Below are 22819 nucleotides of genomic sequence, written 5' to 3'. Positions count from 1 at the left end.
GTTTTTTATGACAATGTGCCCACAAACTACATACAACATCATAAGTGAGACATCATGGTTCATCTCTCCTCTATTGGAGACTTTTAGAATAGTATAGCACGAAGGACCTGCAGGCTCTGTGCGACTCTTTTGACCTCTCAACTCTGCATAACCAAGCGGTTCCATCGAAGTCTGTTTGTGTAGAAGTTTATTACGCTGCGATTTGAATCAATCTTGAGCGGCACGATTCTACGACTGTGACTCCTTAAAGAGCCCCTGATCAGTCGGCCGTCGACTCCGTTGATTTTGAAGGGTCACAGACAGCTCCTGAAAAGCTCCCATTCCCGTGGAGTCTTTCGCATGCAACGGTTTTCTGAACGACAGAGGAACATGTCTTAGTGGAACGTCCGTGATGGGGCCGTGCTTTTCAATCACCTCACTGCTGTCTTCCGGTCGGCGGATGTAGCTTGGACGCCACGCTCCGGAGATCGGGAGCAGATGGCTTATAGGTGAAAAAGGGGGAGGGGGAAGTCTGGTGATGAGCATGGAAAGCAGTCTGACAGGGATCCTGTGTCGATTGTGTGGGTGTGAGAGAAAACGAGAGGCCGTATGAAGGACATATTATTAGAGTCTGCTGGAGGTGGTATAGGTAGATTTGTATCAGCTGGAGGATGACAGTGGGGATTGGCCCCCCAACCCCAAGCACCCCTATACGATATAGCTCGTCAGGTCTAGGAGGTACGAGGTCATGTCAATGATGTGGTCCAGGATTCCGTCTTTCTCCTGGTCGTTGGGCATGCCCTCCCCGCTCGTCTCACACTGGCCTCCAGAGTAGCCGCTCTTGCACAGGCACTTGTTGGGCTCCATGCACACCCCTCCGTTGTGACAGCCTGGTTCGCATTTGGCTTTGGGTCGGGGGGTAGGGAGGAGGTACCAAAACGGACAAAACACAAAAGGTAAAAACATTTGTTTATGGATTCATGAGGAACAATGAAATCCACTGGGCCTGCTTAAAGGCACTCACCAATTCGGCAGAAGGGTCCTTCCCAGCCGGGGCTGCAGCAGCACTTCCCGGTCGGGGTGCAGTGTCCGTTCTTACAGTGTCTGGAACAAGCCGTCATCAGCAGCTCGGGAGGCTCCACCTGACGCTGGCACTCCTTAGGGGTGTGAGGCCTGGAGAAAGGGGGACACGTCAATGTGTGGATGCCAGAAAGAGGACAGCCAGGCACTTCTCAACTACCCTGCCACGTCAGAATGGTGGAAAGCGTTAGCAAACACGAGGATGGAGAGCATCTGTTTCTCACAAGGCAGGTTGTCATGGCAACATTTAACGATGACAGAGCTCCCTCAAAACCTGTAGGTCTAAATATTTAAAGTAACTCAGAATTGACCCAAACAATGTGGCTGATTATCTTTAATTAAATGAGAATAAATAATTAAATACTTTTTAAATTACATCCAGTGCTAAATTATCCTTATAGAGTCTTATTACTTTGAAGAATTTAAGTTTCTTCTTTCAGCAGCTCTTAAGTAAAGAAAGACCTTTATCCTTAGAATAATAAATGTTTTTGTAATAAATTGAATTATGAAACCCCCAAAAATACAGCCATCGAACTCTTATTGGCTGAGGAAAAACATGAATGAATGTGATTTGTGGAAGTGCTGTACTGATTTGCCATTGATGTGCATCTATCTGGGATGGATTTGATCCTTCCAGCTGCGATAATACCTGGGTCAAGTCAAGTGCCGTTTTTATTGCTTTTACAATTTCCTTGCACACACAGAGTTAACATGGCAGATATACAACAAAGAAAAAAAATCCAAACACACACACACACACACACACACAAACGCAGACATCTCCATACCATATGTGTGAAGTCTGAACACAACAATGACACATAATTGTGATCATTCCACATTAAGACAAACATCCAGGCACACAAATCAGCAAACGGGCTGAGGCAGAATGATTTCCCAGCACGCTCTGCAAGTCTGGAAATAATACAGCAAGTGCAAATCAAATTCAAATGTGAAGCGTCTGTTTGTGCGTGCTGCCCACTGGCCCACACACGAGTTTGTGAAAGTGAGAGGGGGGGGGGACAGTGGGAGACTTATAGATTTTATTTTATCGTCCTGATGAAATATATTACTGAGGCAACACCCAGGTGTTAATGTTTTACAATGCAAATATTCCTATATATGTATGTGTGTAATATTTATCTAAACATCATGTACATTCCTGCTTTCTTTCTCCTGACGTTTCCCATCTTGCAGTCAGCTTGCGCTGTCTACTGCACAGGAAGAATTGCAGCAACGAGGATGTTGTGTGAGGATAATTGTATTTATTTGTGTGTGTTTACTTCTTGGTTTGAAGAAAAATATGTTGGGAATGCACTGACAGACACATGGCACTTTGCAGAGACAGCGTTCCGAATTAAAATTCCCTTGGAAATTTTGGGACGCAAGCGGAGGGCTGGCGTGCTGTTGATTCCCATGCTCCTGTCTATTTCAGAACCCAACTCCAGACTCCATCCACGCTGGCTTTTGTTGTTGCAGGCTGCATGTGGTTAAAAAAAAAAAAGAGTGAAGGAGGGAAGCAAACAGAAAGAGAAGGGCGAGAGCGAAAGAGTAAGAGTCCCTGGAGGCTGGGGGGGGGGTCTGTAGCTAACACTGTTAATAGCAAGCAGGGGTCAGCAGCGCTACTAAACAGTCTGTACAACTGCCAGGGTGGCTGTGAAAACAGCACCTGCTGGTCACACAACTTGACAAAGGCAGCTGGGTCAACAGCCACTGTGGGAATTCATCAACTTTCGGGAGGGTGGATTCATGTGTGAGAAGGCACGGCAGCGCTCGCCGGAAGACGACGGTCAGAGCGATGCCTAAAACTCTGACGGCACCATCGCACAAACGATGATGGAGGGGAGAGCGAGCGAGGCAGAGGGGAAGGGATGGGAGGTTAAGAGCTGATATCCATCCTCCCCTTAACGTCTTATCTCAACATAGGTACCCACTCTGGTTTGTGGATCAGTGTTCGCCGTCACTACTTGTGTGCGTATTTGGTGTGTTGGCTCGCAGGCCCCGTTTGATTGACGTGATGTGTATGTGAGAGAAAGGCCTGTGGAGTGGTGCATATTGTGCGCCCTAACAATGGCTTAATCAAACGGCCCAGTGTGGTCTCCGTTGCCGTTTTGTCACCCAACGCCATTGTTTCGGGGACCTCTTTTGTAACTTCATTCCTTGTTTTAATTGTGCAAGAAATTGACCGCGTATTGTAGGGAGCCCGGGTGCTATTCAGTGTGACTGGCGAGAAGCTTAGTCCAGAGGAAGACCACAACAGAGATGCAGGAAGATTTAGGAGGAAGATGAAGATGACGATGTTTGTTGAGGATGGATGAATGGAAGGATGCATAAACATGTACGTTTACACTATGACTCCCATAGCCACACACACACACACACACAAAAACCTCTGTCTTGTGCTGTATCATATCTTTATTTGTTATTATGCTGACTTTCCCAAAAAGAAAAGGCTCTTTCTGGCTTTGTTTTTTCTTGGCGAGCATATAATGCTCTCGCTGTATAAATAATTATGTTATCAAATGCAGCCTCGGTGGGACTGAGAGGGAGCCAGACTTGGCAACGGATACCTGCCTGCAGTATATGTGTGCAGAATAACAATAATCATGGTGTAGTTTCACTCATTTTACAGCCAAACAGCTTTACTCATTACTGCACGTTTAATATTAATATAGACTGTCAAAGAACAAAAAATCTGGAAGCATCATTTTCTCAATCAGACAAAATATGATTGACACTTGTCTTGTCTTGATGCCTTTTTAAAAATGTAGTTTGAATACAATTGATTCATTGAGATAAAGTAGACATGATTTTTTTGATTTATCCCCCTATGGAAAATATATGATTGTAAATATTCCTATCCAGCTGCCGCGCTCCAAACAAACCCTTTATTGCCCCCTGTCTTTCTCTCACTTGCTCAAACCACACATACTCAGCATGTTTCAGAATGCATGGTGGGCTATTTATTATTGGAGGGGTACTCCAACTGACAAACAAATACCTAGAAATGAAGTCATCTAGCTGGGACATGTTTACACAAACACTGCTGAGGGATTTTATGGCCGATGTTTCCCCCGCGAGCCTTTACGGCTCTCCCTAAATGTTCCTGTTTCCCCCCGCAAAAACACAGTTGATACAAAAAACAATGCTCAATGCTGCGCTGAACCACAAAAAAAAGAAAGAAAAAGAAACCACCGTAGTCCTGAAACAATCCGCTCCATGCAAAATCTTTAGGGTCCAGATGTCCTCGCAGTACGGAAAAGACCACCAGACTTGATAACGTGCTGGGGTTAGATATATTAGGTACCCCATTTACCCCCACGTCCTCCCTGCGAGGAGATCATAAGAATGAAGCCAGAATGCATTAGGAACGAGAGCCTCCAACACCGCAGGGTCCGCAAGACTGCACAACTCCACTTCACGGTGGAAAGAATTGTTCGCTGGGAGAAATGCATCCAGGGGCCACGCCAGAGAACATAAATACAGAACGAGCCTCCAGGACCCGTTTAAAACATCTGCAGTGCAATTAACTGTGCTAATGCCTGGGTGGCACTGTCGTCACCCCGGCGTGATCGGCGGCGGACATGGCGTGCGTGTTCTATCTCTCTGCCTGTGTTTCTCTTACTTTATCTTGCCTCTCTTAATCAAACCTGACCTCGAATGAAGGGATATTATTCATGTGAGGCTTTACTTCTGCATTCAGTAGATTCAAGGTTGGACACAAAACATTTACTGTCCAGAGCAGATGGGATCTGGGTCAACCTGCCTAAGTGCGAATGGGATGAGCGTGTGGCGATGGCGTTACATGTTTGTAGTGATTCTCTCTCTTTTTTTTTTTTTTACTGTCAACAAAAGAGATCAGATGAAAATACTTACACGTCCCGGCTGGAGCAATGTTGGATGACTTCATGCTCTGCCTGCATATATTATCATCTTGTGTGACAAATGTTTTTCACATGTACTTTACAGTTTATAGATCCAGAAGAATCTAAATGATTTATACTGTTGTTCAGATGGTAAGCATTATGAAACACACACACACACACGGATCGAGCGAACGGAACCAGGCTCAAAAGTAAAGTTGATTTGTGGGCGCTCAAGCCGCATTGAGCTCCCGCCACATAATGATGAATAAATGAATAAAGATTACGTGCACAAACACGCGTGTGTGTTTTTGTAGAGGTCTCTACGCTTACTTGAGATTAACTCACTCACCAAAGTTTGTAATTGATGTAACTGATCAGAGTGAAAATGCCGTGCTTGTGAAAATGGCGCCACTACCCGAAAGCATTGCACCATTCGGGTGATGAACAGGAGCTACTTTGCTTCCTTAGCACTGGAAGCCTGCAGCATGTGGAGGGTAAAAGAGTTTGAAGAAATCCTACAAGGAAGTATCTGTGACTTGATGACAGCGGGGATCAGGCCGATGATCCCCGCCAGACCTGGAAGTCCACCAGGGCTTCGCTTCAATCCTGTTGATGTTGCCTGACTTGAATCCCACAGAGAATCTCTGTTGGGAGCTGAAGAAGATGGATAAAGCACTAAAAAGAACTGGATGCCTTTGCCGATGAGGAATGGGCTAAGATTCCTGAGTGAAATCTGCCAGAACCTGGTTTTAGGCCATGCATCCTATTGGTAGCAGATTATAGCTGCAATATATTTTGTACTGAAGGCTTGTAGAAGGCAGTAGTTGGTAAAAGCAGCACCCTGTCTATGCTATTACTGAAGCCATTTCAACTGGACTCGTTTGAGTCGTTAAGCAGCGTTTCTATTTTTTACGTTTGTCTTTACACCTTTAAGAAGCTCCATTATTACACATTACCAATAAACACAATACACAGCTGGTTTGAATGAGTCTGCTTCCAACTGTATTAGTAACGAGAACAATATGCAATAAAAACGTCACCGCAGTGAAACGCAGGCAACTGTAGATCCCCAGTTTCATGAGCGGCAGCCGCAAGTTTCAACTTAAAAGCTTAGAGAAGATTAGCCCATCGTTAGACGGCGTGTAGAGGAACTGCGGTGTCACTGTAGTGAGGTGAGACTCAAAGACCTGAAGAACATGCAATACTTTGAATTCCCTTTAAAAAGCCAAAATCCGGTGGATTTTAAAATGCTTAATATTTGTACCTTTTGGGGTCGACCAGCTTGTAGAGCTTCCCACTGTGCGACTGCGCCATGATTTTACTGCTTGCCAGTATGTAGACTTCACCTGCCAAAGAGGAACAGCCACATGAAATATAGTCTGATATGCAGTTTACATCCAAAATAATAAAAGGTTACAATGAGGAGAGGAAAACGAGGACATGCATATAATGAGTGTAGCTGAAGCTTCTGCATTTTCTGCACTTGCCAACTGACTTTAAGAAAGAGTTTAATGGGACAATTGGATACTCATGACTGGGAACCAGGCGGATAATTTAATGAGGAACAAGGCCGCAAGAAAATTCCACGAGGAAACAAATTTGAAACATGTGTCTGCGGGGGCCCGTAGAAAAAGGCCACCCTTTTTCGTGATTTCTTGAAACCACTTGCAAATCATGATTAAATGCAAGAATCTTTAAATACCTTGTCAACGACTCTGAAACCTGGAAACAACAGCGCTCAAGCGGCTGCGAGAGCCTCGGGAGAGATCCACATCGCGTCTTCTTTTTAATCCAAAACACCAGAACCGACTACTCATAATTCTGAGTGTGTATATCAAATGATTCCACAAACCTCAGAGCACCCCGTGTTCTATTTATGCCCCCCCCCACCCCCACCCCACCAGGTAAACAATAACACATCTCTTCACCCATGGCAGACACGGAGCCACCTACGTGGGGCTTTGGATTCTCAGTGCTTTCTTATGGAAATGACAATTAATCCAGAGGGAAGTGTGCACCGTTGAATATCCTGTCGAGAACACGCCGTGGAGGTAAAGTAAGAGCTCTGCTGGATTCCCAGTAGTTTTATTCCTTATTGGCTGGGTGCTGAGAGGTTTCATTGATGTTTTCATGCACTGCCGTGCATTGGTGCGAAACAAAAAGCAAAAAAAACTAGACAGATCTGGATATTTACAACTGGAAAATTCCACACTATGAAGATAATGGTAAAGCAACAGTGATAAATACGCAACCAAATGACTCGAAGCAAAGCAAAGAAGAAGGAAACAGATGATAGATAAAGACAGGAAACTTGTTATCGTCGATCTACTGACCTAATTCATCCTCTCCAAAACCCAAAATGTGGCCGAGTAGCATAGAGCCGCAAGATCCGACCGAACCGAGGCACAAAGCTTTCTCCTGCCACTGCTCGCCGCTCGATGGCGTCGACGGCGTCGGCTTCTGGAGGATCCGCAGGTTACTGGGACAAACACAGAGAAGGTCAAATGCAACCATCGCTTTGCCAGTTTATCCCATGCAAACTCAAATGAGTAAATTCTTGCGTGCATCAAGGAAACACTGGACTTGGGCAGCACAGTTAGGCTGAGCTATGAAAACAGGCTTTAACTCTTGCAACACCGTCCGCCGACCCTGCCGTTATTTAAGGCCTCGACTCAGTCGGAAAATAAACATCTTGCTGGAGCCTTCCCTCAGCCGCAACAGTTTGCTCTCAGAATTACCTGACCATTGTTTTGTGGCAACTCCTGACAGATCAGTGAATCTCCCCGAGCTGTTTACTTCCTTTATATGTTGACATCAGAGAAGAGTAGGCTACATAACAGAGCAGCAAAGAGCCTGAGCCGCACAAGGTAGAGCATCTAATCTACAGCAGCATCATGGATGCTTACCCAGCTTTATCTGCAAACACATAACTGCCATAAAGTCTTCTGGACTGGCAGCCCCTGTATATGAAGCCCCCCACAGGTGGCGCTCCTCCACTGGACTGCAGGTCGTAGACCGAGGGCTCGTTTTCTGGAGAGGCATAAAGAAGCATTCAGTAGTTTATAATCTATGAAATTGTATCATTTATACTTAAAATGCTGCTTGATTTGGATTGGAATTTTATGTGTTTCTTTGATATGTCTGATGAGTTTGTGTTTTCCATCAAGGAAATATCTCATTCAGATTTAGGCCTCATGTGTTAGTCAAATTTAGAAAATAATGCATTCAATTTTATTTTCCATAAGCGTGAATGACAATGAAAAATGTGAAAGGATGCTTTGTGCCTTTAAAATGTTACGATCAAAGATCTGATGTGTTAATTTCCCAACTGCAATCACTTTGGAGTTTGGCTAAAATGGCTAAATCAGGCGTGCAGACAGGTGAAAAGAACTGGTGCTTTGAATCGGAGCGAGTGATAACCTCTCGAGGCGAGGATAACCAGCCAAATTAAATTTGGATCTATTAGGGCGGTTACTTATGCTGATAGCTTCAGTGGATATCATTGCACGTTACCTTAGCTAATCTGAGCTCCGCATGAGAGGAATCTCTCTAAACACGTCATAAAAAGAATAAATAAAAATGTCTATCCAGGCAGAGAAGATCCATGAACTAAAAATAAAACTCAAGCTAAGGTTGTGCTGAAACTCCAAACTTAAAAAAAAAAAAAAAAGGTAAATATTCTGAGATATTCTCACGGAAATCAGAACTGACCGTAATCTTTCCCTTGAGTAATCTCCAGCACTCTTCCTGCTGTTGCGTTTTTGCCACTGGCATCCGTACAGATAATCAGGAAGCTTCCGTTGTGTGTCTGAAGGCGATCTACGGCACACCTAAGTAACAGAGCAGGGATGAGTACAGGTGAAACGGAATGTCTGAACCCCAACAAAATACAAGCCGGCATGTCGGAGTGTACGGAACACTTGACCAAAAACTACAGCAAAAAAAAAAGACTTTAAATAATAGAACAGGTCACAGAAATGCCAAAATATTATAGAGTAACACTGCAAAAAGGAGAGGCAAAAAATGAGAAATAAATGAGGAAAAAAAGTGGATGAATGCTCATGAAGTAATTTGTCCATGAGATAAAAACTATTTTACTTTATCAAAAGTCTCATCTCATGTTTCCCAGATTTAAAATGTGAAATTTTGACACAATAGTAAATTCCAGGTTGCTGACTCGGCATCTCTGAGCAGAGCGTGGCTGAAGCTTCCCATCTTTCCGATGTGCATTCAATTATGTAATACACATGGAAATGCCTTACCGTCATTACGCGTTATTTAATTGTTAAATAACTTAATTAGGTTACGTCATACATCAGTGTACTGTTAAGCACTCAGTGTCTGGTGGCGTTCCTAAAGTTGAGACTACAACGCTTCACTCACCTGCCTGGGTCATGCAATCCATGGGCAAAGATTTCAGGCGGCTGATTGGTGCTGTTGAAGTAAGGGTTGTTCCACGGTATGGAATAGGGCGACGTGCAGCAGTCCGTGTCCACGTCCACCCTCAGGACGGACCCTGTGAAATCACTGCATTCAAACACACACACATAAAAAAGAAAAATTCCCCTTAATGATAGTCGGAGCGAGGAGAGGATCCGATCTCAGGACACATACCAGAACTTAACGCTTTATTCCGTGACGTTTAGAGCTCTGATCTCACCTGAGTCCATCCATCTCCTCCATGTCATCCAGGGTGATCATGCCATCTCCGAGGATGATGTGCAGCAGGCCGTCAGGGCTGAACAGAAGCTGCCCGCCCAAGTGCTTCCTGTGCAGTTCCGCCACCTCCATCAGCACCCGCACGGTCCGGGTGTCCACCTGGTTGGGGTTCTTCCTAAAGCAGAACACATTAATGGAGCATCAGTCCCCAAGTGCACAAAATAACTGCACTCTACAACAGTCCTATACCCCACATGCTTCCAGACAGTCTCACATATCATGCAGTTATCTTCATCAGGGGAAATGAAATATGCTGGACATGATGTGATTTAAAACAAAATGAGCCTGATTGTCTCTAATGACTTAAGAGAACAATTATATTGAGTAGAGTAAAATGATTCCAAAGCGTGGATGAGAAATGCTGACGTGACATACTGAACTAAATGCATGAGAGATTGTCTTTTTGTCTGGAGACATTTAGTCTAAAGCTAATGCATCGTCTTGCAAAAGCAAAGACAGAAGAGGGAGGAGATGCAACAGAGACATCCAAATGTTGCACAATGTCTCGAGCAAAATGAGGATTTGGCTTCAAAATATCAGCAACAAATATTTCATGGTGTGTCATTTTGGGTCGACTTGCAAATTTATAAAAAGCAGCTTGCCAAGGTGGGGGTGGGGGTGGTTCTCTTATGCAACCATCCACACTGAAGCTTGCATTTCTCAACAAGACCTTAAAATTAAGGACGACGAGCTGAATTCACAAAGGCTGCATGCCAAGACCGTAATTAAGATTAGATCATTAAGTCAACATACAACGGTGATTATGCAAATTAAAAAGCAGCAGTTGAGCCCATTCGTGAGAGAAGATCGTTGTCTTAAACACAGGTGTGTGATTTAGACTGTCAAACGCCCATCGCTGAATGTTAGCTCGGCGGGACGCTGGTCCTCCATTCTAAATCCCCATGAGACAAATGCCCTTGATTATTTTTTTCCATTGCATCTTTAGAAAAATGCAAGTTGTGAACCTTCAAAGCTTTTGTATTTACTTTGGTAGTCATGGCTACAGGCAAAAAACAACTACAACAAAAACAGTCCAATCAATGCTGTTGGATTAAAATAGCCGAGATGATAATCGTGATCTTCCGGACCAGGACTGTTTCACGACATCCTGTCGGCTCCAATCTCATCCCGTGCTTAAAATGTATTACTTCATCTGAAAAGCTTTCTAGTTGCTAAATAACTACTAAACAAATGACTGACGACATTGAAAAGTGTCCAGGCGATGGAACGTATTCAAGGTTCTCCCATCACCTTGAAACGGTGTACTCGACCACACGGAGAATGTGGTCGTGCGGCCCGATGGCCCAGCGCTCCTGGTTGGTGGTGTAGGAGACGTAGAGTTTGCCATTCTTCTTGTAATTGGGGTGGAATGCCAGGCTTAGCAGGCCCCTTTCATCTCCACCCTGCAGTCAGGCAAAACACAAAAGATCCAAGAATTAATTATGTTCCTCCTTGGCTTCTGCTCAGCTGTGCAGGCTTGGAATCGACCCCCCCCACACACCCCCTTAGTTATGTTCATCATCACCAAGGCCGCTATATGCAACCCCTGCACACCCATTCTTCAAGCTCTCTAATCCCTCCTTTTTTTAATTTATCCATCACATTCCCTTTCACACCCCTGCTATTCTTCCTCTCTCTCTTTTCCTTCCCTTGCCTGTTTCATTTCGCACCTTCGCCAACCTCCTTGAATATACCATTATCAACCATCATGAAGCATTTGACTCCGGGTAAAGCTGCGCCTCCTTTACGACCCCCCCGCCCGCCCGCCTTCGCCCAGTCTTCTCCGCAAGCTGGTTATGCGCGCTTGTCCACAGGGTCGGGGGGCCCCTGTGACACCCGGGCCCTCCCGGTGGCCTCCATTGTGCAGTGATTTGTGTGTGTAATCTATGGGGGATATCCGTGACTGCTACCCTGAGTGGCTGAAAGAATTTATTAGCTCACTCACAGTTCATAGACAGCACAATAGCGCATGAGTGCTTCAGTCCAAGCTTCTTCTTTGGTTGTTTTTTTTTTGCTCCCCCGTCTTCTCGCTCTTTCCCGGTTTACACAAAATTCATACAAAGCTCAGAGGGAAGAGGGGGAGTGGGGGGGGGGGGGGGGGGGGGGGGGAGGAGTGGAAAGGGGCAAAGCGCTGCCAACCTCCACTATCCTGGCAACATGTTTAGAAAACATCCAAATTGGTTGTGTAATATGTAAACCGTTGTCTCACCCTGGAGGCAGCTACATCGGTTGTCGCTACCCTGGTGGTCCCCCCCCATCATAGCGGCGCTGTAATAATCAGCTACAGCGTTTCATTCCCCAGCAAGGCAAGCCAGGCCAGCACTTTTTTTTTCTTTTCTATGTTGTACTCTCCCTCCCCATTTCTTCTTGACAAAAGAATGAACAGAATGTCGGGCTTAGGTGTGAAGATTGTTTATAAAGTAGTCCCTTGTGTCTTTCACAGGGAAAATGAAAATACAAAAGCGAGCATCGTAGCAGATCACACTCATGGCGAACAAAAATGTGTGTCACAGCCAGCTCATTCTTTGGGCATCTCCAAATTGGTAAAAGAAAGCAATCCAGATAGAAAAATGGCAGAATAGGTGTTGTCTGTGAAACAGGCCAAAGGATACGCATCGTAAATGTGTGGTCTGGATCCCGTGGTTCTGTTTGGACTGCGTTGGACCTTGTCCGACCAAACGCAGCAGCGATGCAGGGGCCACACGCCAATGCAGGATGCAAGAGGACATAGTGGAAGTACCGCCGTGCAATAACAGAGACGTTCATGATAAGCGTCAGGGGTTCTCTCAAACAGAGTATAAAGGGAAACGTTGTAAAGGTTGACAAATAAATCTGCATCCCAAAAGGCAGCGGTCTTCCGCAATAAATACGGGCGCTACTAAATGTCACGTCGGTGAAGCGGCGAAGTAAAAAAAAAAAAAAAAAGCCAGTGGTGTGTGGGAGGGGAAGCAGCACGCTGTACAGCTGGAAAGCAGCTCGAGCAGAGGGGACCGCTCCTTGCCAAAGAATGCCAAAAAATGACATGCGGACCAATGAAATTCAAGCTTTCCTTAAAACGCTGGATCCATAAGTTGGATTTGGGAATGCACTGACCCACATCCCAAAAATAAACCCACCATAGGGAGCGGGTCAAAGACCACAAATCCAAAAGAGGCCAAGATCCAGAGCCAAAGGGGGGGGGGGGGACCACCAAGATACACAGTGGTTAAATGGGCTGAAATATTAGCTCCCTTGCTAATGACTAGCTCGTTCAGCAGCAGGCGAACGGCAGGGCTGGCACAAGAGTCCGAAGAAACAAGCCGTTCCACTGCAGGGGCGATCTGAGGAAACACCTCGACACGGTGCCAACCTGTGGCTCCCGAGCCCGCTGGATCTGCTACCGGACCTGAGCCCACTCGGGTCGAGCCTTTTCGGCGGGACTCTATACCAATATATTGTACAAGCAAGATCATTTGCAGACAATCTGTGGTTTGGACATTTGACCCCGCCCTGCTCTAACGGTTTAGCCAATAGGGAAGATGAGGACACTTATTTTAGCCTGTTGTAAAGGCAGCCCCGCAGGGCAGAGAGAATAACACGGGGCGATTTGTTTTTAGCATCTAAATATTTAATTGCAGAGCCCTTCATGGTGATTGCAAAGGCTAATAATACATGTCAGTGGACTGTCAGCCGTTTTTAAGTATCAGTCAGTGAGCCACTAATGAGAGTCAAAATTGACTACATGCACCAATTCCAAACCACATCCTGTAGCATGGAACCCCACGGCCCCCACCCAACACTAACCCCCCCCTCAAAGAGGAGGTTTGTCCACAACTCACCATCATTCTAGAGGTGTGTGCCTGTGAGCCAATTGTGGGGAGACCACTGTGATGATGACATGGTGTGTGTGCGTTGGTGTGGTTAGTGGTTGGTGGTTGGTGGTGGTGGTTGTGGGGGGGGGGGGGGGGGGGGGGCTTGAGTATATAGATTGAATTTCAGGAGAGGAACACCCACAGCGCAGCTAGGAGCCCACAACACTACAGCGCAGCATTGTTTCTGTAGTTCAGTTTAATTGGCAGCGGGGGAACCCGTGCAAGGAGTGTGTGTGTAGGGGTGTGTGTGTGTGTGTGGGGGGGGGGGGGGGGTAGAGGAGCAGAAGGAAGCACAGGACATTACAATCAAAGCATGTGACGATAAAGCCGTTATCTGCCCCGTCTCCTGGGGGCCTGGGTTCCTCTCCCTGTATAAAGACACCTCCATCCTGTTGATGCTGCTAGTAAACACCTTAGCCCTCCCCGGATTCTGTTCACCCCATGTGGCTGGGGGCCCGTTCTGGCAGCCAACATCCCAGAATAGGACTCCTGGGGCATACCGGGGACAGGGCCGCATCTAATTGTCATAATGATCACTTTATCCGCAACAACTGAGCGATGATAAGGGAGCACGGCAGATCCCGTAGGAGCAGTTGACTCCTTCTGAGCGACCGATCGGTGGAGGAGGAGCAGGAGCAGGAGACACGCATGAAAAGACTGGCTTCTTGCCTGGGAGTGTGCCAGCCAAACGTCCCAGCTTCCCCATCTCGTGCAATTGAACCCATTTCAAAAACAACTGTCAAACACAAAATCTGAGATGCAGAGAGGATTAGGATTAAAAATAAATAAGTATCATGAAGACATCAGAGATGTTATTCTGGAGATGATAACATCATCTAAAATGTGATATTAATAGATAATGTTTAGAAAGTCTGCTTTATTACCAATGGTTAGAAGAGACCTGCTCTGTAAATTCTGAGAGACCAAAGCAAATAAAAAAAAACAGACTTTACAGACAGACTTTAAAGATTTATCAATGTGTGCTGTTTATTTATTTTTATAGCGTTGCCTGTGTTTGTTTGCAGATACCTAATTATATAATTAAATACTAATAGAGAGCTTTCAAGGGATCCGTCTTGGCTGGAGATATTAGCTCACACGTTTTATCGGTGTGTTGTAAACTGTGTCGAAGCTCTGCAGCATTGCTTCATCACTCTAGCACACGTGCTTTCCTTTTTCTTTCCTACATCTGTGCTCCATGTACGGTACGTCCTTATGACTGACTTAAATTCATACAATGGCTTGGAAGGAAGGCTCGCTCCTACCTTCAGGCCACTCTGCACCAGTTTGTGGATGTCCAGGAATGGCTCCTTGATTAGCTCGTGGTTGTGGTTCAGTATCCTGACAATCCCCTCCCTCTCCAGCACGAAGAGCCGCTGGGATCCATCTCCACAGTGGGTCACGGATACCGGCTGCCTCAGACCACTCAGAACCTCCTGGGTGCAGTAGCAGTTGTGTTTCCTGGGCAACAAGGGAGACACAAAAGATCAGCGGTCGATTGTGGCATCGATTCATCCAATTACAAGATAAACGGTGCATTTACTGTCAATGAACATTTGTAACCAGAACCAAAATAAAAACGGATTTCTTCTCTCTATAATCCTTTAAAACTCTGCCATTAAAAGTGTGCCTCACAGTTAGGATTATATTGATGATAATTATAATCTGGCTTGCTACCACCAGATTATAAAAGGTAGAAGTGGCAAATGTCACCCCGATGTTTGGAAACGTTTTTGATTCAAAGTTGGTTGCTGTTATTCAAGTGCACATGGTGCGTGGCCTTTTTGCCCTCAGCGGGGGGGGGGGGGGGGGGGAGATAAAAGGCATCCCCTCATTCCCCTCATGGACAAAAGGGCAAAGCCGTCTGTGATGTACGGATGCTCGCAGCGAGGGAGGCAACCAGAATGACGCAGCATAAGCATTTTCATTATGTGAGCAAAGCTGAGCAAATGCAGTCCGGACAGACTTTAGGATTAGACGAGAGCTGGCATTGCATTTCTGTCTGGGGGTATGGACCATGTCAAAATGGGCCAGTGAACCCAAAACATGCGACTGAAGGCTGCGCGTGTTTCTATAACGCAAGAACAACATCTAAAAGATCCAAATGAAACCTCCTGCCGGCTGAAACACATTAAAAACTGGCCGTAGCTCATACAGAATAATGATATATCTTTCATAATGTAACTCAGTTGTCAAATGAAAAGAATATGGTAGTCAGCCTACAAACCTGCTGATATCTTCTATTTTCTCATCTCCCAAGTAGTTGGAATCTTGCCCTTGTGGTTGCTTTCGCTGAAAATCTGGAAAGCATAGACTGGCTTCTCTCCTCCCATAGTATTGGCAAAACTCTTCCACGTCGGCCTGGAACAGCTCTAGCAAACACAACAGACAGAGACAGAGAGGAGTTGTAGGAGGCTGAAATGGGGGTACTCAAGGATCCTTCTCCAAACGCATCTGTAGCGGTGTTCGATTTCACTGTCGGTACGTGCGAATCGGCGCGATTATTGTCAAGACGGGGATAAGCCGAAAGACAGACGGCGAGTTGGGATGCAATAAATTTACGGATGCTTGAGCGAAAACCGAAACCTGGTTTGACTGGAATTAGTCAAGGGAAGTGACGTTGTTTAGATAATGTTTGCACACTCATCCTAATGGATTCCTCAGAACAATAATAGCTGCACACCCGCATTTCTCCTACCAGGAGAGGGCACCAAAGTCCTGTGGAGGGGAGCTCCATTACAGGTTTGGTTAGAAAAGGAAGGCGTACCACAGGGAGATGGCAGTCACAGATTAAATTCAGAGGTTCACATTCCCTGAATTTGTATTCACATTATTACATTCACAGCTTCACTGACTGTGTCTGTGTGGACTGTTAAGCCTTTCCTATTTGTTGCATGTCTGGTTTTTGACAATCTAACCCTTTCTCTAGCGCTATCCAGTATGCATGTACAATATGCTCACCCCCCCAGCATGTTATTTAACAACGTCTCTTGATCGATGCAGTTGAAAATGAACACAACCAGGCTTATCGACCAAATACTGCTGCCTGGCGTGAATGAGTTTATATTGTCTTACTTGCACGTCAGCATATTGTGATGATGCCTTAAAATAAACGAAACTGTTTCTTATTCTGGCTGGATGACGACATGGCATGTGCATGTGAATACGAGATAAAACTGCCTTCGTCATTTCCTACTCCGCTTTGGCCTGCTGGTTAACCTTAAATGATTCAGTGGCAAGCAAAAAGAAAAGATCTGCATAAACATGCAATCACACGCAGAGACACCTTCGGCCTGAGCAGCCACAGCAGTATTCCTGGAAAGAAGTGAAATGTGCAAGCGGACCTCCGAGGTCCTCTGCGACCCCAAAAACAATCTTGCCAATATTGTTTCCTTTCGTCAATCTCTCAGAGGATGCAGGAGAGCAAATACAACAGTGACAAAAACACACACAGGACTTCTTTCATCTCCCTCTCCTGCTACACACCGACCGCACTAAATACTCGAGGTGATAGGATATCCCCTCCAACATCTAAACACAACATGGAGATCAAACACATGCACAGATCAGGCCATACCACCCACTCACTTGTGCCTGCAGTTATCTTAAGCATGCTGGTTGGGGACCTTGGTTTTGCAGGGGGGGTTATGAGCGAAGAGAGAGGGAAGAGATTAGAGAAGAGTAAAGGGGGGAGGCGGGAGGCGGGCGACAGTTATGGATGATGTAAAGCCTACTGTTTCTTTTCAATACCTTCGATCGATGGATTAATTATAGATATATCTGTTTATGTTTGTGCTCATATTCACTGTATCGGTCAACTCAAAGAAAGACTTAAAAAAAAAGATGCCGTCAAGTATTCCATTTCCGAATGTGACGCTGTCATTTCTCTCTGGAACAGGATTCAGTCTAATATTTCCATTTCTAAAGTACAACGTGAAATATTTCAATTCATGTGTATGACAGGCAGAGAAGTGGAAAAAGGTATGAACCGGACAAATAAAAAAAGAGGAAGAAATGTCCAAAATAATAAAGACTATAGACAAGAATAAAGACAGAGCAGCAGACAGAACTCTGCCCATATTCCCGCCTCCCTCGCGATAAAGTTATACTTCCATTTGGTTATCTTCCAAGGCAGCCTGGGTGGCCCACCCCAAGTACTTGACATCTTGATGCACTTCAGCAGTTTTACATACACACAACCTTTGTAGAAAAATAAATGTGTCAGTGTCATTCGTCACCGCATATGTGAGACAAAGGGGGGGGGTACTTCTCTGGATTCCTCTCTTCAGCTTTTTTGGTTTGTCTCTCTGAGCCTGTAAATTCTGTCAGATCTTCACAAAAGTTGTCTTCTTCCTCTTCTTCCCTCCTCACTGCCGTCTGCGGTGCCCAGCTCACCAAACTTCACGACGGTTTGACAACATATGCCGGTATGTCATTAAGGGAAGACGAGGGCGAACGTGTGTCGGATATCATGTGGGTGGGTTGCAGACGAGTGTGTCTGAAACTGTTCTCTGCTTTGACATCTCTAGATCTAATCAGTTTCGGGCGACAGAGCTTGGAAGAAGAAGACTTTTGCCGGAGGAGAACAAGCCCTTTGATCATGTTTGGTATGCGCTCCGAAGCCACAGGTAGCTGTGATCTTGCATCCCTTCAAAGGAGCTTGTTCCCAAGACCAAACACTTTCAGAGGGAAGAAGAATCCTCCGTCATTCTGCAGCGCTACATCCACAACTGTTGCATGAGGGAATTCGGTCGCTGTTGTACGGCGCGCCAGAGAAGCGGCCGGTAAAGAAACACTTGAACCTGTGTTTAGATTCATGAGAACTTGCTCCTCAAATGAAAACACGCTGGTGACAGAGCACCAGACGGAGGTTTAAGTCGGAGGAAGGCAAGGTGCCGGGCGGTCATTTCAGACCACAACGAGGGAGCTTATGCATCCGGATACAGAACGAACACCAGCAGTTGAGTCTGGTCAGGAGAATCCAGGAAAACATCCCAAATCCATGTACTTTTACTACACTCATAGGCTTCAAGAAAGTACTTTTTTTTTTATCTTTGCAGGATTATGCTAAATAATGTTTGATGCGAGCACGCCGAACAGAGATGAGAGAACAAAACGCTTTGCACCTGGTGCCATAAAAATAAAGCCAGACCCGCATTCTACTTCAGGAAAGCACAAACGCCGGCGTCTTTATTTTAAAGGCAAAATGTGCTGGATCAGTCTGCAATCTAATTAGCAAACTGCTTCTCTGTCTGTATAGAAAATATACAGTCTGTTGAAGGTAAATTTACTGATGCATTAAAGTGCAGCAGCAAACACAGCAAAGCAAGCAAACGGGGGGGGGGGGGGAGAGACGAGCTCAGCAACAAATGGAGGTGAGGTCAGATGAGGTAAGAGCTGGATAAATAAATATTCACTGGCCAGACTACTGACGCACCACTTTGTGCTTAAATCCAAAAATCTGCCAGTTCTGCCCGCGCAGGCCGAGTCCCAGTGAGAAATGAGGCCTGCTGAGAATTTTAATTCCTCGCCACCGGATGTGTCAGTTTCATTTCAAATGTACGAGAGGCTGAAAGGAGCGAGTCCAGCGAACGCTGCCTCTATTCATAAACGTTTGGAACCGAGGAACCAGAGAAGGGGCGAGAACTCAAGTCACATCCCACGCTCATTAATGAACGAGCATAATGAATGCAATTACCTGGTATGTGCCCCCTGCAGGTGTAGTAGAACTCGCGGCAGAAGGCCTGGCAGAGCCTCGGCAGGTCTGGCATCTTATCCATGTCCGGAGTGTGGAACAGCACCTGGGCGTTGGGGGAGCAGCGGGCGCACTTGATCTCTTCCAGGAGGCGTCCGCATTCGGTGTTGTTGGTGGCGAGGATCTGCAGAGGGCAGACGCACCAAGGTTTCTGCTTACTTGTATATAATGCACAGCATATGTGACACCTGCAATCAGGTACGGAACCTGAAGTGTATTTTAAACATCAGTATTCCGCATGCAGATTTGACTTGTGGTTAGACGGACTAGTTATTGAATATCATCTGTAGAAAACCTCCCCTCCAAAACTTTTCTTTTTAGAGTTTACAGTCTAGGTAGGAACTCAACTACAAAAAAGAAAACATAAAAAAAGGCCGCGCAATTATACATTTTTATGCCTTTTAAACCTTTGCTTTTGCATTTCCATCCTGTCTTAATGGAATTTTCTGCAACATCCAACTCCATCGGCTCTCATAGGGATTTGCTAAACACTGAGGTTAATTGGAACACCCTGCATGTTTGGAGAAATAAACACAGAAATCATCTCGTTCACTGCCTACTTACCCAAGTTCATAAACAGTTTAAGTCAAATTACAATGCCCCCGTCTGACAGATCTCAGGGCATGTAATGAATGAAGCCAAATAGCATCTCAAAAAAGCCCGATTTGGGCTCATTTGCTGAAAAGTACACAAAGAGTTAATCCAAAAGAAATTAGTGGGATTATTTACGTAACAAATTAGCTGTAATAAAACACAATGTAATCTGTTTTAGGTCAAGAGGCACGCCGCTCGGGCAGCCCGGGCTGGTAGTGCTTTGCGCTGTGTGAGGTCCATGTGTAAACACCAATTTAGAGATAGACAGGCACATCATTCCCACTCTGGTATCAACAAATTAGCAGTCTGTCCGAGCCAATTAGGCCAGCGGACCCAAGGCCAACATATGGGTGCCTTATATTTCAGAGCAAGCTGCAACAGAGGAGCATTTGATTGTATTTTTTTTTTTTAACCCAACAGACCGCCGACGGAACCTTGATGGTTCTACCTGGAATATACGCTAACACGTAACAGATGAATTGATGAGAAGTAAATGATCAGCTGTTTGAGTTTCCATTCATGATCCGGCTTTGGCTCTGTGTTCTATCTGCTTGTCTGATGCATGCTTTCCCATAAAGGGAGCTCTGACCCAGGATGTGTGGTGCGTTCCTCTGTCTCCCTGCCCCGCTCAGGCATTCCATGTCGTGTTGCGGGACATGCCTGCCCTCCTGCTCTAAATTACCCATTGATTCCGTGTGCCATTGGCTGGCACAAGATCCACAGAGAGCAGCATTTGTGTGCTCTCAGCCGTGCCCTGCGCCCATATGTTGCTGGGATGGGCTCCAAATGTTGGCATCATCCGAAAACACGACAAGCGGACCTTTGTTTGTTGTCTGTTTCTGAAATCCAGCGAGTATGTGTTCCTCAAATGCAAAAAGAAAATGGCAACGATGAAGATTGGAGCCGTGACACACAAACATGACATCATTCGTGCATTCCCAAACTAATTTAGATGCTTGTGCTGTATTTTCTAAAGCTGGCGTCCCACCAAAGCTTGCGTTGTCCCGCAGGTGTCGCACAATCACTTCTCTCTATGACGAGCGTCTGTAATCCTGCCAGTGAAGACGCCAGAACAAACGTGATCGAAACACAATGTCGCACGCTTGTCTGACAACAACAAAAAAAACTCATTGATGCTCTGCAAACCTCATATGGTCAGAGGGATGGAGAGAGAGAGAGGGAGAGAGAGAGAGAGAGACGTGAATGTGGGCAACTCTAAGCCTAAACAAAACACTTGTCCTCTGGGAATAGGTTTCAGTTGGTTAGCAGGGGGATAAAGTGAAGGACACACACCCCCTCAAAGGATTTAACACTTGGACAGGGCCGAGGACTGGGTGTGTGTGTGTGTGTGTGTGTGTGTGTGGGGGGGGGGGGGGGGGGGGGGTGATGTTATCCAGCTTCTCCCATTAGTGAAACCAACAAATACAATGGTGTTGTTGTTATTCTTTTGCCATAATCAGAAAGGGCTCTGTGTGTGGGCAGTGTAGTGGGGAGGAGGAGAAGTCGAGTTCGTCCTATTCACCCCCCCCATCCTCTTCTTATTTGCATGACTTGAGCAAATTAAATAGTGCAATATGGCTTTTTGTCGCTACACAAAGTGAGATATGCCACCCAGCCACTGAGAGAGTGGTTTTACATGAAAATGACCCGCAGAGGATCCAAGGAACCAGCTACAAGTCTGGCACATACTCTCTCTCTCTCTCTCTCCCTTTTTTCCCTTGTTTTTTATACCTCCCCGCGTTGAGCTTGAAACCAAGTATTTCTGTCCGTTATAATAACTTTTTTTTATTAGTATTATTGTCTCGACGGTCTAAGCGAATAAAGCGAACCCGGCTTGTTTCATTTCCAGGCAGATAAATTCCTGCAGCAAAACGAATTGAAGCAGTGAAACAGACTGGAGGTAGGCGGTTAACAAAAATAGAGACACGACCGGGGGGTCCTATACCTTTATGAGCGAGTGGCCCCCTTTTTCCTAACAGTTCGAGCTGTGCGTAAAGTATCGTAAAACGATGAGTGATTACCATGGTAACACCGCAGCGCATTGGACAGCTGGAATTAGACTTGCGTCAGATTGCGCAAATATAAATATATATATATATATATCATTAACACCTAGAAATTAAGACGATTTAAAGCCAAATATGCAATAATATACCAGGGGGGAGTCCGGACAATTCAATACCGCTTCTTTTATTCTTATTTTTATTTTGCAAACGAGACGCGCAGTTGTGGTGAGATCACCGACCACTGGAGTGGCACAGAGACATTACGCGTCCCTGGTGGAATGTTAAAATGTAACTTTTACATCAGGACACCCAGAGGCGTCATCGCTTTGGGACAATTCCCTATCCTGACCGCCACAAACTTCAGCTGTCGGCAATAAGAAAGACGCACGGGAGGGCTGTGAATGCGCCTCACGGCGCGCTTTAGCGGTAGAACCCAGGTCTCTTCGTTTGATGGACGTTAACCTTACCCTGGCATCCCTGCGGTGCAGGAGCTGATAGGCGGCTCTCCTGGTGGGGCAGCAGGACACACGGGGATACAACCTGTGGCAAACTTCTCCGCTGCTGCCGTCAAGCATCACTTTCCGTTCCCTTTTTTTCAGCCGCTTGGGCAAACTGCCGTCGTAACATCTCCTCCGCCTGGGGCTAATTTCTCCTCCTCTCTCGCCGAATTTTGCGTCCCCGCATTCCCACACGTTGACCGCGATGGCCAGGACGAGAACAAATTGCAAATGCTTCATGGTATAAAAAAAAGAAAAAAGAAAAGAAAAGAAAATTGTTTTAAAATGAGAATGTGAAAATGCAGCAGCAGCAAAAAAAAAAAAAAAAGCAAGATGCCACCCCCCAGAAAGAGTGGGGTTAACCTGCGAATCAATATGTATAGATTTATTTTAACTACAATCCAAGCAACAAAGAATGACTAGAAAAATGACAAATATGCTTGTTTGTAAAAGCAGGTGTCCGACATTTGAG

The 22819-nt window shown here is 45.6% G+C and overlaps 1 protein-coding gene across 1 annotated transcript; it reads right to left on the bottom strand.

The window, feature by feature from the left end:
* Positions 1-687: 687 nt before the first annotated feature.
* hhip (hedgehog interacting protein) lies at positions 688-22587 on the bottom strand. Its single transcript, XM_068751318.1, has 13 exons — positions 22318-22587; positions 19194-19374; positions 15723-15867; positions 14761-14956; positions 10896-11047; positions 9586-9759; positions 9309-9452; positions 8637-8755; positions 7832-7955; positions 7259-7404; positions 6190-6271; positions 1004-1152; positions 688-884 (listed from the first exon to the last, which is right to left on the bottom strand). Exons 1-13 carry the CDS (start codon positions 22585-22587, stop codon positions 688-690), a joined length of 2079 nt encoding a protein of 692 aa, XP_068607419.1.
* Between the last annotated feature and the right edge of the window lie 232 nt (positions 22588-22819).

This window comes from Brachionichthys hirsutus, chromosome 17 (assembly GCF_040956055.1).
Source record: "Brachionichthys hirsutus isolate HB-005 chromosome 17, CSIRO-AGI_Bhir_v1, whole genome shotgun sequence".
Taxonomy (NCBI): Eukaryota; Metazoa; Chordata; class Actinopteri; order Lophiiformes; family Brachionichthyidae; genus Brachionichthys; species Brachionichthys hirsutus.
The sequence above is the reverse complement of the archived record's forward strand: the minus strand, read 5'-3'. Positions and strand labels throughout refer to the sequence as shown.

Excerpts from the sequence above, each read along its gene's own strand:
- hhip (XM_068751318.1), bottom strand. The coding sequence starts at position 22,587 with ATGAAGCATTTGCAATTTGTTCTCGTCCTGGCCATCGCGGTCAACGTG. Across the intron at positions 15,868-19,193 it reads CTGCAGGGGGCACATACCAG|AGCTGTTCCAGGCCGACGTG; the intron begins GTAATTGCATTC and ends TGTGTTTGCTAG. Across the intron at positions 6,272-7,258 it reads TTTTGGAGAGGATGAATTAG|GTGAAGTCTACATACTGGCA; the intron begins GTCAGTAGATCG and ends CCTCTTTGGCAG.